The following is a 15,167-nucleotide window of genomic DNA, read 5'->3' as shown; positions in this document are numbered from 1 at the left end:
TCCAGTGTTCTTTAAATACCTAACCCTGTAAGCCTGCTCTTACAATGTTAATCTTTGACTAAAATCATTAAAGATTCAAATTGGATTGGGGATCAATGTGACAAGTTATATAGAACGTGGGATTATTTCATTCCTTGTGTTTTGTCTCTTTCTGGTTCAAATGAACCAAATCATTCCTATAAGATTATGTTAACAGAGCTGTAATATTTCAAACATACATTTCAGTAAAGCGTTTTGCAATCTGGTATCGCTTTTAAACAATTCATGCAATAAAGTCTTTATGCAGTCTTGTAAGCATGGGCGCATTTCTAAGCTGAGGGGCTCGATCTAAGTTCAGCGACAAACTTTTCTTACTATTGTAATGTACTTCTGTCATAAACTTACACTATCCCCTACTGTTTTACTCTGGTCATATCATCTACTATCACATTCGACCATCTACTGTCGGTCGTACTCTGTCATCTACTGTTCTGCAGTGGCAATCGCCTTCTGTCATTCACTTTCAGCTTTTGTTATGCATTGTACTGTGATGTAATGTAACCACTGTCGTATGTAGGATGGTCATCTATTGTTATCACATGTCATACATTGTCATCTTTTTCTCATTCATTCATTGTTATACATAGTTGTCTACAATGTACAAATGTTGCTATTTCATAGAAGTGGTTAATTTAAAACGTTGTCCTTTCACGAGGATCTTCATTTCCACAAAGTCTTTGTTTCATATAGGAGTCGTAATTTCAAAAAAGTCGTCATCTGTTCATCAGTTCTCAGAGTCGTCATTTCATGTAAGAAACGTCATTTTATAGGATTCCTTTTTTTGTCAAAAAGTTTTCCCTCATTTAAAAAATTTGTCCCTTGTTTCAAAATGTCATTTTATAGAAGTCGTCATTTAAAAAAGTTGTCGTTTCAACATGTTGTCGATTCTTCTGAGTCATACTTTCAAAGAATCATCATTTCATAAGAGTATTTCTTATAGTCGTGTCATCATTTAGAGGTTGCAATGATGAGGATGCCCAGCTTCTCTTTAGGTGTGACACATCAAAGTCATTTATATGCTCATCGTAAATTCAAAACATGCAGTGTTTTTCCATTATATACTTATGGACGGTAAGTACATAGCTACATCTGTTCATGACCATTCACGGCAAGTACGATCAAACATCGTATTGATCAACTATAAAAACCTAAACTTAAACAAATAGTATTTTGAACTTCATGTTCTGGCGAACAAAAGACATGATAGCAATCAACTCTCACAATGTGGTACAGATCTCGCATTCTCCAACTATTCATTTTCCAACTTTTTTGGAAGCCCTGGATTTCGATTCTCTCAATACTCGTGCTCTGGAGGGGTGCCAGTAAAGGTTTTGGCTTGTGGTGTCGACAATCGACTTTGTTGAACCAGAATGCAAACTCATAACAGCATTTTGATGGCTGTGTCTTGTCTTGGGCATGAAAATGCGTGAACTATAGTCTTTGTCACGAAAATGCGTAAAAATGCATGAACTATAGTCTTTGGCCTAAAAAAGTGTGCAAATATTAGACTTATAGTCTTTCTCATGAAAATTAGTGAACTATACTCTTTTGCATGAAAATTCATGAACTATAGTCTTTGGCGTTAAAATGTGTGCCAATGCATGAATTATAGTTTTTGGAATGAAAATGCGTGAAAATGCATGAACTACAGTCTTTGGCATGAAAATGTGTGCAAATGCTAGAACTATAGCCTGTGGCTTGAAAATGTGTTAAAATTCATGAAATACAGTCTTTGGCATGAAAATGTGTGAATTATAGTCTTTGGCATGAAAATGCGTAAAAATAAATGAACTATAGTCTTTGGCATGAAAATGCGTAAAAATGCATGAACTATAGTCTTTGGCATGAAAATGTGTGCAAATGCATGAACTATAGTCTTTGATCTGAAAATGTGTGCAAATGCTAGAACTATAGCCTTTGGCATGAAAATTTGTGAAAATGCATGAACTATAGTCTTTGGCAAGAAAATGTGTGAAAATGCTTCAACTATAGACTTTATGAAAATGTGTGAAAATACATGAACTATAGTCTTTGGCATGAAAGTTCGTGAAAATGCATGAACTACAGTCTTTGGCATGAAAATGCGTGAAAATGCGTGAACTATAGTCTTTGGCATAAAAATGTGTGCAAATGCATGAACTATAGTCTTTGGCATGAAAATGTGTGCAAATGCTAGAATTATAGCCTGTGGCTTGAAAATGTGTTAAAATTCATGAAATACAGTCTTTGGCATGAAAATGTGTGAATTATAGTCTTTGGCATGAAAATGTGTGCAAATTGCGTGGACTATAGCATTTGGCTTGAAAATGTGTTAAAATTCATGAAATACAGTCTTCGGCATGAGAATGTGTGAATTATAGTCTTTGGCATGAAAATGTGTGCAAATTGCGTGAACTATATATATTTTATAGCATTTGGCATATAAATGTGTGAAAATGCATGAACTATAGTCTTTGGCTTGAAAATGTGTTAAAATTCATGAACTATAGTCTTTGGCCTGAAAATGTGTGCAAATATTAGACTTATAGTCTTTCTCATGAAAATTCGTGAACTATAGTCTTTTGCATTAAAATTCGTGAATTATAGTCTTTTGCATAAAAATTCATGAAAAATAGTCTTTTGCATGAAATTTCGTGAACAATAGTCTTTTAAAAGTAAAATTCGTGAACTATAGTCTCTTGCATTAAAAATTGTAAACTATAATCTTTTGCATTAAAAATCGTGAACTATAGTCTTTTGCATGAAAATTCGTGAATTATAGTGTTTTGCATCAAAATTCGTAAATTATAGCCTTTTGCATGAAAATTCGTAAATTATAGTCTTTGGCATGAAAATTGGTGTGAAAAATCGTCTTTGGTGTGAAAAAAATCGTCTTTGGTGTGAAAAATCGTCTTTGGTGTGAAAAATCGAAATATAGTCTTTGGCATGAAAAATCGTGAATTGTAGTCTATTGCATGAAAATTCGTGAACTATAGTCTTTTGTATCAAAATTCGTAAATTATAGTGTTTTGCATCAAAATTCGTAAACTATAGTCTTTTGCATGAAAATTCGTGAACTATAGTCTTTTGCATTAAAAATCGTGAACTATAGTCTTTTGCATTACAAATCGAGAACATAGTGAACAAATCGTGAACAAAAATCGTGAACGCCATAGACTATAGTTCATGCATTTTCACACATTTTTATGCCATAGACTATAGTTCATGCATTTTCGCACATTTTTATGCCAAATACTATCGTTCATGCATTTTCAAACGTTTTCATGCCAAAGACTATAGTTCATGTATTTCATGCCAAAAACTATAGTTCATGCATTTTCACACATTTTTTGACAAAGACTGTAGTTCATGCATTTTCATGACAAAGATTGTAGTTGACGCATGTTCTTTCCAAAGACTATAGCTCATACATTTTCACGCATTTTCATGCCAGATATTTTAATTCATGCATTTTCACACATTTTCATGCCAAAGATCTTAATGTATGCATTTTCACACATTTTCATGCGATAGACTATAGTTCATGCATTTTCACACATTTTAATGCCAGATATTTTAATTCATGCATTTTCACACATTTTCATGCCAAAGATCTCAATGCATGCATTTTCACACATTTTCATGCCATAGACTATAGTTGATGCATTTTCACACATTTTCATGCCAAAGACTGTAGTTCATGCATTTTCATTTTCATGCCAAAGATCTTAATGCATGCATTTTCACACATTTTCATGCCAAAGACTAGAGTTCATGCATTTTCACACATTTTCATTTCAAAAACTATCGTTCATGCATTTTCACACGCTTTCATGCCAAAGACTATAGTTCATGCATTTTCATGCCAAAAACTTTAGTTCATGCATTTTCACACATTTTCATGACAAAGACTACAGTTCATGCATTTTCATGACAAAGAATGTAGTTAACGCATTTTCTTGCCAAAGACTATAGTTCATGAATTTTCACGCATTTTCATGCCAAAGACTATAGTTCATGTATTTTCACACATTTTCATGCCAAAGATCTTAATGCATGCATTTTCACACATTTTCATGCCCAAGACTATAATTTATGCATTTAATTATTATACAAAATTAAGGATGTATTACATGTTTTTAAAGACAATCTCATGTGCGGTAGCTAGTGGCATATATTTGGCATACTTGGAAATTTGTTTTAACAATTTATCTCTTATATGCGCCTATCTATAAGTGCATAATGCATTTATAGCCAGTTGCATAGTTTTGGGAAGTGAACACAATTTTTTTTGGATACTATGAAATAAAAATATTGCGCATGCCCGATCGTTTTTAAAACTCAAACAAAACAGTTATAAAAATACAAGCCATTGTAGGAAGACAAAAATTGAATTTTGTGTAAAACTATTTTGTTTCAGTAAGCTCACGATAATTGACAGTAGCGGGATACATGGACGTATAGGAAGATTGATAATTTAGACGGCGGCGGAGGGCGGCTGAACTCATACGTATGTAATAATTAATATGAATATGAGACCCTCCAATTCTCGATTTTCCTTCGCACATGAGGGGATGTTAAGCAGTTTTGCAATAACGTTCTTTCCTTTGTAAATCAGACTATAAAGGACTTCTTTCCGAATAACTACAGGTACAATTACCAGAGGAAAATAAAGATTCCTTTCAGACAAATGAAATTCATATAGTTTATTCGTAATTCGTATTGAATGTATTGTATAAGATCCACGCAATTAGCCAATTATCCTTGGCAAACCAAACATTACACAAGCCATATCTATTCATGAATAAATAATTTATCTTTGTAAAAATGTACAATTGGCGAAAACATCTTTTAAAAAATACTACATTTCGTTAGAACTGTACAATAAAGCTTATTAAAACTACTACTTTCCTATCATTTCGATGCATCAACTTGACTCAAATTGTTCATTACATTTCTTTTTGCATGATTTCGAATAAATAAACAATAAATAATGGATAAAATCAACAAGACAGTAAAATTAATTCATCCATTTTCGACAGTTCACAGCCCCACATAAACAAGGAATTTTGTGTTGATCGTCTTCAAAATCAAATTTATAGTCGTAGGTCAACTGAAAAAGAAAAAAATAAATTTATAGTCGTAGGTCAACTGAAAAGAAAAATTATAGTCGTAGGTCAACTGGAAAAGAAAAAAATCGTAGGTCAACTGAAAAAAAAAAAGTCGTAGGTCAACTGAAAAAGAAAAAAAGTCAACTGGGTCAACTGAAAAAAGAAAAAAATCATGGATCAACTGAAAAAAAAAATCAGTCAACTGAAAAAGAAAAAAAATCAATAGGTCAACTGAAAAGAAAAAAATATTAGGTCAATCAACTCGATCAATTCAATCGAATCTTTCGGCCTTCATTTGTTCAGATTCAACTCAAAATTGTCTCGTAAAATATGGCATTATCATATAGGCGAGCCGTAAAAAGCTAATCACTAAGACGTTCCTGGGAGTTAAAAATATAAGCTAAAACTCTCTTATATATAACATTTTCACTATAATATCATTATGTGAAGACTCTTTACTCACTTCCTCTCCTTTTTCAATTCGTCTATTCGATATGATGATGATTTTTTGTTCACGTTCAAACCTGACAACTTCAGCAACGCAGTTTGGCTGAAAATACATCAAACAATTTCAATGAAACCACAGTTTCTAGAAACTACAAGTTATGCACTCATATTTTTCGTCTTAAAACATGTTCAAAGGCCTGTTGTGGAAAACACATTTTGATGATAAGATTATATTGATGAGAAATTATACTAAAAGAAAATATATATATGAAAAAAAAACACTTATTATTTTTCTACTAACTTGACATGAATGGTTGATATAACGCGCAGGCCCTCCAGCAATTGTAGCATCAATCACGCTGTCGTTATCAATACGAAACATGTACACTCCATGGTTCTAAAACACGTAAATAGAAAATAAAATGAACTAAAAGATCAGAGAGCATTGGAAAGAAATTGGTGTCGAAATGAAAAACATGTACAAGCTACACACGCTGTAATGTATTTAAAATTAAAGCATCGAACAATTGGAACATAGATTGCTACAAAGATATGGATAGTTTGTGACGATCAAAGTAATACACAACAAATTCCGAAGAAACAAGACAATCTTGTCTACTACAAGACATCTTGAGATTGCAAAATATGAATCAAAACAAGACGAGAAGTAAACTGTAAATTTTCGACTTTATTTCAAAGTCATCCTCAAACAGAATGAAATAAAGTCGAAAATTTACAGTTTACTCATTTGTTTATTCAAATCTTGTTTCTTCGGAATTTGTTTTATATTATACTTCTTTAAATTGTCGGCTGGTCATGGTTTTAAAGTAATACACTGTACGTTTATTCTAACAGTCTAACAGCATTCATTGAAAGTTTTCTTTTAACTCGGCATCAATGGACAAAATCCAGCAGTCAACTACCTCAAAGCTTACCTGAGACTCATAGATTCGTTCTCGTTTATTCGCAACTTCGTTTCTGATTATTGAGCCGATGTATTCAATCACCATGCTATTCTGTAAACGAAAACATAATTCGTACAAAATGTTGCAAAAATTCCAAGTATAATTACTCAATATAACGAAACGCATCAACTTACCGCATCAAGATCTCTATTTGCAAACAAACCAAGCCCCTAAAAAATAAATTGAAAGATTTACATACCAAAAGAAAGCAACAAACATAACGGTACATGCAGAAATTCATCGCTCAACAGAGTAGCTAATGCACGATTTTATCTGCTATTTATAATAACATTGCCTTGTACGGTCTCAATTTTTTATTTTGGAAGTTATAAAAAAGGACGCAACTCTATCCTTTTCTTTTAGTTACATATAATCAATTACCTAGAGCCCAGCCTGCTAGATAATTTACTCTGCCGAAACTCCATTGTAACAAGTAAGGCAAGCTGCTATCTTGAAAGATGGCAAAACAGACGATATTTACTAATATCTGCTTTTCTCAAGTTGATATACGTTTGCAGAGTTTACAGTCTAGGTTTGTTTAAAAAGCTTGACAGGACTGGCTTTTTAACTTTCTTTAACATATTTTTGATTGAGATTTTTGCCAACTTTCAAGATGGCGTACTTAACTCGCCTTCACACGATAGTTAGGGGATTGGGTTCTAAATCATTGCACATAATATATACACTCTTTTCTAGCCATTTATTTTCACCTGAATGCGTGATCTACCAAGAAGTACATTGGATCTCCATTCACACTTCAATTTACGATATTGTTGAGTTTTCGAATGAGCAAATTGTTTTGAGTAGACACTGCTGTTCAGTTCTTCTGGCTGATGAGCTACCACAGTCGTTGCCGATGAAGCATTCTTTGTTGAGCGACGAGCTCTTGCCGGTCTGTTGAAATTAAAATTTTTCCATGTAAAATAAAGTTATATCAACCCCTCTCTCCTTAAGCAAAGAAAAATTACGAAATTGCACATAAGTAGCAGAAACTTCATAAAAATTAGAGTGCACATACATAAGACAATTCGTTATAAAAAATTGACGCGCTGTCCATGCATTCACGGCTTTGTTCATTGACAAACTTTTTGTCATTATATACGCTGAAAAGACTTCCACTTCCGCTTGAAAAATTGACTTTTGAAAACAAAGATTTTTTTCTCTTTCAACAAGTTTAATAAGTACGTTTAGTGAATTCAACTAAGAACAAAGTCTGCTTGGATGCTGTAAAAAACATATGAAGGATTAAACTATCGAATTTATAGGTTATTGTGATTTGTTGAAAACTATTAAAACGATGAACAAGTGTGAAAACAATTTAATGTACAACATGATGAAATGTTAGTTTCCGGAATAGCTTGAAACAGTTATCCCAAAGTACTCAAAAACATCCCACATTGTTTTAATCACAGTTCTTACACTCAGAAAGTGTCGACACTCTTCATGAAATGGCAAGATATTCATAACGCAAATTTAAATGCACCGTTAGATTTATTTCGATATTAAATACGACATTCGTCGGTATTGTTTATGCCAACCTTTTGAAATGAGTCCTCAAAAGAGGTTCTGAGCGTGCACAACCAGTAGGATTGATTGCTAATGGTAATTCCATTATCGGAGAGCGACCATACCGCATATTGTAACCTTGCATTTGGTCAACTCCAGGCATCTAGAGAAAATCAGACGATAGATTTTAATTCATACTGAACACAGACTAATTCTAGAGTAATGAATAGCTTTAGGTTTTAAATTAACTTATCCATTATACAAATGACATTTGAATAGACTCGAAAATCAAAATTATTGTTTTCTTACCGACTCTACAATGCGAACAATGAGAGGTTCCGAGAGACCAAATAAGTCCTTTAAAAGACAAAGTATTTGCTCAACAATCAAATAAACTAATTAGCTACACAAGTTGAATGCTTATTGATAAATGAACATTATGTTTAATACCTAGTGATATAGTTATGCATGGTACATAATTATGTCCAATTTTTACCCTATCATTACAGTCAAACTTAACGTTTTACAATAACAAATCGTCGTAAAATACAACAGCTTTGCAGCTATTGAGTGAAACACATCAAGTTAGGTAAGGGTCAATCTGATTGAAACAAAACAACTTAAGTCAAACATAAACGTCAATAAAATGATGACACTTGAAAAGTAATTAAAAATATTTGCTGGTTTGTTGTTTTATTAAACATACGTACCTCTCCAGTGATATGAGCAGGAAACAGTTTGACTCGATTCGTCTCTTTACGTTGACTTTCCATAGGCTCTAGTATTTTCATCCACGCATCTAAGTTTAAAAAGTAGAACTAAGTTAAAGAATCCGTGTTTTCAACATACATCCGAATTTTCCCAAAGATCTTAATAACGGTACGTATTATTACAATTTATATTGCATTTAACCGATATGCAAAACAACTCTATACATTTTGGAGGTTATATGAAAATTGTAATATTTTTGGACAGTTTGAATATTAAAGGTGAAATGTTTCGATGAAAATTTTAAACAGCATTTATATTAAACCTCTTGGAGTTCTGCCGTCAAATGTCACGTCTTTATACCCTCCTTCTTCAATCTTGACAACAAAATGTGGAACACCGTCAACATCCTTGACATCACATATATACCGACACCGCTGACCAACGACACGCATGCTCCAATAGATGCGAGTTGTCGAAAAACCAACAGGATAAACAGAATCACGAGTATGAAATGCTTGCACTTGATGAGGAAGTAACTGACCAACAGAGTTTAAAATCAAATTTCCTATTCTAAAGGAGTAAGGTTTTTCACTTGTTTGATTATGACTCAGCATCCTAAAAGAAATAAAGTTATACTTGTATCTAAAATCGTTCTGCCGAATACATCAGCTAAAAAATCTTAAGACATTAATGTATACGTTGCATTTCCACAGAATGTTCTACAAATTGCCCTCTTTTTCTAACATGATGCTCAATGTTAGATAAGTAAAGATATTCACAGCAAACTTTCATAGATAACAACATCAAAAAACTGTCCATTCGACATTAATCTTACTCCATTTCATCAACAGCAAAATGAACTAATTACGAAATGCACAACTGAAACTTTCTCCCAGTTATCGTTTCACAGTGTTAGAACAACAAAAACAAAAAATTAACAAGCGAACGAAAATTCATTGTAGTACGATCAATTTTACCAATAAAATCACTGAATGAACTGAAAAATATCTCGCATTTAAGGATAACATGACTTACTTTGCAACTTGTTCAATTTCTTGACGATTAATAAACACCTTTCTGAAAACAGCATGTGATGGTAGAATATTTTCTTTGATGTAATCAGTCTGATGTTTAGGACACAAAACAGTCTATAAAGGAACAAAACAAGGTCAATGAAATTAAGGAAATAATGCGGTAATAGTTGAAAAAAAGAAGGTAATGGTATGTATGGTTACGACAAGAAGAAATTTTTTATACCTTATCTTTGAAAAACAAGCAGCCAACGTTTCTGGCACATTGGAAATGATAGCAGTTACTGCAGTTTACTAAACAAACCCCGACAAGCTTACTACACACAATTGTAGCACCTTTCTTGCGACAAACGACACATTCCTATTGATATAACAAAAATAATATGAACAACATTGAGGTTCGTAAAAACAAAAAATTTTGCATGTACATATTTTTAACAAACTTAACGCTAAAGTAAATTTACATAGTTCTTAACTATTTCTTTACACATGTCAAGGTGTGTAAAATTGCGAAAGGAGGGAATATTTTTACACAGAAGAGAAAGTATAAATATTCAAAGATATTTTTATTCCTTATATTAACAAACGTACAATGTACATGACAGAGCTAAAATACCTTTCTTTCTCCTCGCTTGATTGCATCCTCTACATTCATCAACGCACCATTTTGAGTTTCATATACTTCATGAGACCACAACGCACAATTCAAATGCACCCAGGAGTCCAAATCAACATTCAGTAACCTATAATTAAAGACATCGGAGCAAATTATAGGAGTAATGAATTTGACAAAGGTAGGTTCTACGGTATAGTTCTTCTTTCATGAGTGAGAACGCTACGGAGTAATCTTCACATGCTTCTTTAAAGGTACTTCTCAAATTGGTCAGTAAAAAATATTCTTTAAAAACTTTATGTAAAGAATTCTAAGGTAACTAATAACGTTTTTCTTCCGACCGCACAGTGAAACAAAAATCACACCATTAATATATATTGTGTTGTTTCAAACCTGGCAGTTCCATCTGTTTCTCCATCACCAAATTGTGAACACAAGACACAGCGTCTCCTGTCTTTTTCTGTTTTTGTCGTTTTTGTCAATAGTCCATGTTGGACTAAAAGCTACATAATCAATTCCAATCTAAATTAGCTACCATCCTTAAGGGGTCTTTCATAATCAAAACATCAAAATACATTTTTTTTGCATATTTTTTAACAAAAGAATTTACCTGAAATGTTTCCGCATCTTCCTCGTCTTTGTTTGGTTTGGTTCTCGTTAATAATGGTTCTTTCCATCTTCGCCACTTCAATCTTTTGGAGCGTTTTTCTTTTACCTTAACGAAATCCGGTAAAGTTTCTAAACAGTCCTCAAAACTTTGATGGTAGATGACACAAAACATAGTGCGTAAAAGTAGATACCTTGATACACAAGATACCTCATCATGACAAAGACGTGATATATATCAAGAACATACCTCGTGATCTTCTTGTGATTTTTCATGACATTTACCATCAGATGTATGAGACGGGCGTTTCGCAACAGCATTTCTACTTTCTTCCATTCTCTCGTCATATTCATTAACAAGTTCAACTGAAGTCGCTATGCCTTTTGTCTTTGCAATTCCATTTGGTATACTAGGAGTAGTAGCAGCAGATAACAACGGCTCTTTATTCGGTGTCGATTCTGTAGAATTGTCTATTGAATAATACTGCTTTAAACAAGCGCTGGAACAGAATATATCTTTCTCCTGACTCAAATTATCTTCAATATTGACATTATTATAATCGGAAGGATTAATATCATCTGTATTATTTTTTACAACGCCAATACCAAGTATAACAACATCACAATGTCTACAGTAAGGTCCTTCAGTTTCGCACTCCGCATTTTTCGTTTTTCTTTCGGAGTTATTGAGTTCATTACCACTCTTGTTCTCTTGTAAGCGTGAAGTTTCAATGAACTGTTTTGTTTCTAAATAAACAGCTCTCGATGGATGTTGTACCGTTAATCTTTTGGGAGCATCAACATTGATCAACTCGCTGATTGCATTCACCGTTTCGTGAACTGTCTTCTCAGAAATGGCTGAGATAGTTAACGTCACGTTAATATCGTCGCATATTCGAGAATTGCAGTCTTTGATGATGGAATTATTGCTCTTACTGCGTATACTCAAGCCTTTATCAATAACAAATGCTGGATACATCTCATTCTGTACTCGCAGATCCATCACACGAGATGTTTCATCGTGAGTGCCAACTCTCGATCGGTGCAAATGGTCAACAGATTTTTCTTTGGATGATATGTTTTTAGGATCGCTGCCAACAAAGTCGCCATACGGTGGAGTTGGAAACATAGATGTGTTGTGATGTGTACGCTTAGCTAACATGTCATACAAACATTGTTCTTTTGTTAACGCATTTTGGAGGACCGTGGGTGATGGTGGTAGAGATGTTGGTGGAGTTGGGGGGTTACTCAAACATACTTTCATATCAGGAAACTTACGGTTGGCGTAGTAATCATCAATACCAGCAATACTTGACCGACCAAATGAGCCACAAAATTGTGTTTGGCCACGTGTTAAACCGTTCAATGATGGCTGAATGATAAGACTAGGCATAAGGAATTCCGGTTCACATAATTGCAAAGGTGGTAGCTCTTTTAACGACTGTACAATAGCTTCATCAGTTAGTTTTGATTTCTTACTTTTTGAAGTGCGACTACGAGACGTTTTCCCAAGTTTTCTGTCGAAACTATTTTTCACTCTCTTTTTTTCAACTGAGATCTTTTGATCTCCATCATCATTGTGCGGTGAGCGTTTCATCCACAAATTTTCATTAAGCTCATGATTTTTGACTTCAGATTTCACACTATTGACCATTCCATACGAAGGTGCATCATCTTTAGATTCATGCTTTTGAGCAGTTAATTCTTGTTTTGTTGTCTCAGCGGTTATGATTACAGCTGGCATTTCCAGAGACGTAGATTCATTAACGGATACGCTTTGAGAAATTTTCTCTTTTTCATTATGTTCTTCCGAAGTATGCCATTTCGCATTAGCCTCAGATCTATTTAGGTTTTCATCAACATTAACATCAATTGTCGATGGACTGTAGATATTACGTGTTGAGTTTTCCAATTCAACCGATGAATCTGTTGGTAGACTTTCGCTAATTGTCATATTTGACACATCATTATTTTGTGATTCTTCGGCCCTTCGAAAAGTCTCTGCTTCAGTCTTTTTAGCTTCCACATCCATCACGGCAACCATCATTTCCAATTTTTCTAAAGCTTGAGGAGCATTACTTTGCACTTCATTTTCTCTGTCTGTATTAGTATGCTCTAAAGGTTTAACACAGGAAACTGTTTTTACAACAGAATTAATGGGAGAATCGCTCATTTCCAGGAGATTTTGTGCTTTTTTAGTTTGCGTGTTGTTCGCTGGCTGCTCCTCACAGCCCACATCTATAAGAATTAGGAATGAGAATGAACAATAGGCTTTTACCTCAGAGGTAATATAATTGGAATGAATTGCTAATTTGTGAATTTTAGGTAGATCCATGCATGTGTTAGCAGGTCATATCGAATGACTTAAATTTGCAATCGTTGACAGTTTTCCAGGAGAATATATGACGTAGAACGGCACTTAATAAAAATCAACACGACAATGTCACATGACCTTTACTCCACATAAACCATAGTATTATTAATAGGTAGATATTATTTTCGAAACGTCACGTGTTCTCGATAGCAAATAAATATCACGTGACATGCAACAGAATTTATCCCGATGAAATAGATACACATGAAATATTTTACACATGTAATGATATAAAATACTGGCGCAGATCGTCTGTGCCAGTATTAGGCAAAGTATTAGACAATACTTACCAACGGAGGATCTTTGACTCTGATCCCTTGACACACCACCAAGTTCAGCAGAAGACAAACTTTTGTGTGATTCGAGTGGCTTATCTGAATCTGGTTTAGTAAAAAGTGGAGTTTGTGGATTTTGATGCGATGTTGTAGGTTGAGATTGAGTGCATGAACTATCATATGGACGATTTTGTAAAAGTTGACGCTGTAAGTGGTCTACCGACGATTGCTCTCTATATTGCCGTTGTTGTAAAACCTGCGACTGTTCTCCATGCTGAGAAAACTGTGTCGTTTGCTCATAAAGGTTTTGTACGTCATGATGGCTGACCATTTGTTGTTGCGAAATTTTTTGATCAAAGTGTTTCTTTCGTTGATGAGGTTGTGGTTGATGATCCTGCTGATGGTGGTGTTGTCGTTGTAGTAACTGCTGATCGTGTTGATAATTGGCTTGAAAGTTTTTCTGTGGACCAATCTGTTGTTTCATAGGCTGATGTAAACGAGGAGGTTGTTGATTGTGCGGTTGATGTATCTCATTTCGTTGTTGTTGGTTGAACTGTTCTTGTTGCATTTGTTGTTGTTGAATTTTCTGTTGCACGATTTGCTGAATCTGTTGATCACGAAATTGTTTTCCAACGTCTTGCGATTCCGGTTTTCCTCTCAGTTCGTGTTCCTGTTTTAAAGTGTGCTGTCGTTGCTTTGACAGCTGGGACTGTTGTTGTAATGTAGGTTGTTGTTGTGTCTTAAGTTGCTGATGCTGCTGAGCATGCGTGTGATGTTGTTCATTGTGAGGCGAAGATAATTCAAGTTGCTGTATGGAACATTGCTGTTGTAATAAAGAATGTTGTGGCGAGAACCGTTGATGTGGCATGGAATGCTGTTGTATTAGAGGCTTCTGTGATAAACACTGTTGATGAGATATAGACTGTTGAACTGACAAGGACGATTGAAGTGGAAAGGACGGATGTTGTTGTTGTAATGACTGTTCTTGAGATAAAGATTTTTCCGGTTGCAAAGACTGCACATCTAGACTGAAAAATTGCGGATGCTGTTCTTGTTGTTTTTCTATCTGTTCAGTTGGACTAGTACGCACTGCTTCAAATTGAGGCAGTACGTGAGACGATTGCTGTGCATCATTTGTCTTTTCAGACATCAATGTATCAGATGTCTTGGTCAACAGCATCTTATCTTGTGTGGTCACTCCAGAATCAATTGTCTGCAGATCAGTTTTCACTAACTCATTGCTCGAAGTGCTTGCCGCATGCTCGGATTCTTTAGGAGGATTCTTTATTTTCTGTCGAGATCGTCGGCTTCGTTTTGGTTTATCCTAAAAAGAAAATTCTATTAAATTTTGATTTTTTACTTTCCAAAAAAGAAGTGTCCCCATTTATTAATGTTTCAAAAAAATGATACAAAGAATGAACAGAGAAGATTGTTTCACGAAAAGGCGACAAATCCAACAAATAAAGCTTCGGTCGAGTGCCATTAGTAAATCATTTGTCTGTTACGATAG

The 15,167-nt window shown here is 34.2% G+C and overlaps 1 protein-coding gene across 1 annotated transcript in view; it reads right to left on the bottom strand.

The window, feature by feature from the left end:
• Positions 1-4,709: 4,709 nt before the first annotated feature.
• LOC124440593 (histone-lysine N-methyltransferase 2C-like) overlaps positions 4,710-15,167 on the bottom strand; it is a 30,144-nt gene continuing 19,686 nt past the window's right edge. The window contains 17 exon segments of the mRNA XM_046990993.1: positions 4,710-5,131; positions 5,593-5,679; positions 5,878-5,973; positions 6,512-6,592; positions 6,676-6,711; positions 7,252-7,435; positions 8,080-8,210; positions 8,357-8,404; positions 8,758-8,846; positions 9,081-9,373; positions 9,794-9,906; positions 10,016-10,150; positions 10,406-10,532; positions 10,796-10,905; positions 11,013-11,117; positions 11,259-13,246; positions 13,673-14,981. Coding sequence (XP_046846949.1) covers positions 5,039-5,131; positions 5,593-5,679; positions 5,878-5,973; positions 6,512-6,592; positions 6,676-6,711; positions 7,252-7,435; positions 8,080-8,210; positions 8,357-8,404; positions 8,758-8,846; positions 9,081-9,373; positions 9,794-9,906; positions 10,016-10,150; positions 10,406-10,532; positions 10,796-10,905; positions 11,013-11,117; positions 11,259-13,246; positions 13,673-14,981 — 5,025 coding nt within the window. The 3' untranslated portion in view covers positions 4,710-5,038.

This window comes from Xenia sp. Carnegie-2017, unplaced genomic scaffold, assembly GCF_021976095.1.
Source record: "Xenia sp. Carnegie-2017 unplaced genomic scaffold, XeniaSp_v1 HiC_scaffold_2, whole genome shotgun sequence".
In the NCBI taxonomy this organism is placed as follows: domain Eukaryota; kingdom Metazoa; phylum Cnidaria; class Anthozoa; order Malacalcyonacea; family Xeniidae; genus Xenia; species Xenia sp. Carnegie-2017.
This window is presented reverse-complemented; position numbering and strand designations above follow the sequence as displayed.